General features: G+C 54.5%; 1 protein-coding gene across 1 annotated transcript; it reads left to right on the top strand.

The window, feature by feature from the left end:
- The first annotated feature begins 206 nt into the window (after positions 1-206).
- On the top strand, positions 207-803 carry LOC135291752 (zinc finger protein 239-like). The gene has a single exon (XM_064406019.1). It carries the CDS (start codon positions 207-209, stop codon positions 801-803), a length of 597 nt encoding a protein of 198 aa, XP_064262089.1.
- Positions 804-3,333: the final 2,530 nt, after the last annotated feature.

Below are 3,333 nucleotides of genomic sequence, written 5' to 3' on the forward strand. Positions count from 1 at the left end.
GGAGGACAAATCCCCGCAGCAGCACCTTGTGGAACAGGCTGTTTTGAGTGGCTCCACGGCACAAGAATCCAACAGGGAGGAAAAGCCCTGGAGATCTCACAGGAGGAGGCGCTCCAAGCCCAGCCCAGGGTGCTCTGAGGAGGAAAGATCCACCCTGTGCCAGCAAGGTGGACAAAGCTTCAGACAGGGCTCAGAGCTGGTGGTGCATGAGCAAGAAGAAGCCCTACAAGTGCTCGGAGTGTGGGAAGAGCTTCAGGCAGAGCAATCACCTGCTCCGCCACCAGATGATCCACACTGGGGAATGGCCCTGCAAGTGTGGGGCATGTGGGAAGGGCTTCAGCTGCAGCTCCGACCTGACTGTGCACCAGAGGGTCCACACCGGGGAGAGACCCTATGAGTGTTCTGGGTGTGGGAAGAGGTTTCGGATAAGCTTCCATCTCCTTCTGCGTGAGCGCATTCACACAGAGGAGAGGCCTTTTCGCTGCCCTGACTGCGGAAAGGCCCTCAAGCAAAACTCCCACCTCGTCATCCACCGGTGCACACACACTGGGGAGAGGCCCTATGAGTGTTCTGAGTGTGGGAAGAGGTTTCAGACCAGCTCCCATCTCCTTCTGCATGAGCGCATTCACACAGAGGAGAGGCCTTTTCGCTGCCCTGACTGCGGAAAGGGCTTCAAGCAAAACTCCCACCTCGTCATCCACTGGCGCACACACACTGGGGAGAGGCCCTATGAGTGTCCCCAGTGTGGAATGAGCATCACCCAGAGATCTGCCTTGACCAAACACCAACGGAAGCACCAGTAAGGGAAGCCCTGCAAATGCCCCAACTGCAGGTAGAGCTTTGTGCACTGCTCCAGCTTCTTCTCCCACTGGGGGACCCGCATTGGGAAGAGCCCTGACAATCCATGTTCTGTGTGAACCATGCTGGGAAGACACCTGTCCCTTCTCCTGCCCCTGTCAATGACATGACGTGGGTCCAAGGACATCAGGGTCTGCCCATGGCCGTGTCATTCCATTCACTCCCACCTCAGGTCATTGCCAAGGGCAGGAAAGGGAGTTTCTCTGTCCCCCGTGGAGAAGGGTGTCCTTTCCAGGCAGGAGGATATAGGTGGTTGGGAAGAGACAGTTGGTGGTTACATAGTTTTCCCTGTCAATAGTTTTTCGTATCCCTTCGGTGTTCAATATTGTTGCTGTTTCTGTTTGTTCCTTATCTGGTTGCCGTTCCCAATAAATTGTTCTTATCCCAGCCTGGGATCTTTGCCTTTTGTGCTTTCCCTGGGAGGTGGGAGGGCAGTGAATGGCAGCGCGGTTTTAGTGACAGCAGGAAATTGAGGAATCCCATTCCTAAACTTTGGTCCGTGGAGACCGAGCATCCCAGCTAGTAGCAGCACAGGTTGCCATGGCAACAGCCTAGGGAGCCAGTCCCTGGCTGGGGCTGTGGCAACCTCTTCCCTCTGGTGCCCAGGGACAGGACTGGAGGGAACGGCTGCAGCTGAGTCGGGGCAGGCTTAGGCTGGATCTCAGGAAAAGGGTTTTTCCCCAGAGGCTGTCCTTCAGTGGACCCATTAACCCTTCAAGAAAACTTCTCTGTTTCAGTCTGACTTTGAATTGTTTAGAGGTTTTTGAGCACACTCTGAGGCACTGATGAGTCTGTTGCAAACAGCACTAAAGCCCTGAGAGGGGCATTAAAGTCTTTATGCTGTGTCTGTGCTGCTGAGCTGGGCCAGGCTCCTGGCCCAGAGGCAGCTCCTGGCAAGGGCAGCGCTGCAGAGAGACAGCTCTGGCCAGGAGCAGCTCCTGTGCACAGCCCAGCAGGGCTGGGGCACTGCCAGGGCAGCTCAGGCACATGTGCAGGGCACAGACAGAGCTCACAGGGGCTCAGCACTGGCAGGGGCTGTGGGATGTCCCAAACAGGGGCAGTGTCACAGCAGCACCTCTGTGGCTGTGTCATAAAAGCACAGAGCAGCTGTGATGTCAGAAAGGGTCTGTGTGACAGCACAGAGAGTGTTGTGTGACAGCACAGATTGGGCTATGACATCACAGTGTTTGCTGGGTGAGCTCATTGAGCAGCTACAGCATCATAGAGGGGACTGTGTGACATCATAGAGCAGGCTGTGAGGTCACCATGTGCTGTGACATTACAGAGCAGCAGTATGACATCACAGAGCAGGGTTTGTGACATCACTGCGGGAGCCATGATGTCAGAGATCATCCTAGAGTAGGGTGTGAGGCCACAGAGCAGACTCTACCATCATAGAGGGTGGTGCCCTGGGTTGACAGGGAAGTGAGTTTTTCGGGAAGTTGTGGTCAAAGCAATCAATGGTCAGATTTGAATGTTGGCACCTGGTGTGGCCACTGGAGACATGGACATGCCTCTGAGAACACAGGAGGTTAAAAACAGAGAACTCCTAAGGGAACTCTCTCTTGGTTCTGGTCGGTGAAGAGCTCAGACCTTCCCCAGCCCAGCCATGGGCTGGGTGGAGGAGGGGAAGCCATGTGGCCTGGGCTGAGGTTGGTCAGAGCCCCTGCAGGACAGAAGGCTGGAGGAACACTGAGAGGCATCAGGCAGCCCTCCGAGACAGAGAGAGCCTGTGCTTGTGCCACCTTGAAATTTGATGTCATGTGCCCACAGCGCATCCGAGAAAGAGAAGGAGAAGGGGGGCGGGGGGGGGGGTGGGGCAAGAAAGTGCCCGTCGCCATGGGAGTTGTGGGCGGGCAGAGCCCGAGATTTTAACCCTTTTCTTGGACAATGAAAACTTTACAAAACACTAGTCCTCCTTGGTTTGACCGAGAAGAGAGACAGACATGAAATAGAAGGAACTGGGCAGGTGTGGTGAATGTCTGAGCAAGTGAAGGATGGTCAGAAGAAGATGAGGAAGAATCCTAGGTGAGAGGAGATGATAGAGTGGCCTTTGGCTGGACTTTTCTTGTATAGCCGTAGATGGAACTAATTTCCTGTAACACAGAGACTGCATTTAGGGGGTTGCAATGTCTTGAGCCACAAGAGTGACCTGTTGGCAGTGATGCCAAGTGCAGGAGTGGAGGGAACAGAGGAAGATGAAGAGGGTGTGGTGGTGCCCTCTGTCTTCAGGGAAGATCTCTGTTCTCAAGACCCTTGGCCCCAGGGGAAGTGAAAATGTGGGGGACTGTTGTTCCCAGATGAGAGATGGTAATTCTTTGGTACTTGGCAAAGCATCCTTAAAAGGGAACCCTATAAGCAGTTTTGGTCCGTCAACAGTGGTGAGAGCACTGTGTCATGGAAGGAGGATGTCACGACGGCAGATTTTCTCCAGGCAGTGCCATGTGTGACATGGTGTGGCGTTCTGTGTTTTAA

The sequence above is a fragment of the Passer domesticus genome, unplaced genomic scaffold (assembly GCF_036417665.1).
Source record: "Passer domesticus isolate bPasDom1 unplaced genomic scaffold, bPasDom1.hap1 HAP1_SCAFFOLD_111, whole genome shotgun sequence".
In the NCBI taxonomy this organism is placed as follows: Eukaryota; Metazoa; Chordata; class Aves; order Passeriformes; family Passeridae; genus Passer; species Passer domesticus.

Bases quoted from the DNA above. Each gene is read 5' to 3' on its own strand.
- LOC135291752 (XM_064406019.1), top strand. From the start codon at position 207: ATGAGCAAGAAGAAGCCCTACAAGTGCTCGGAGTGTGGGAAGAGCTTC.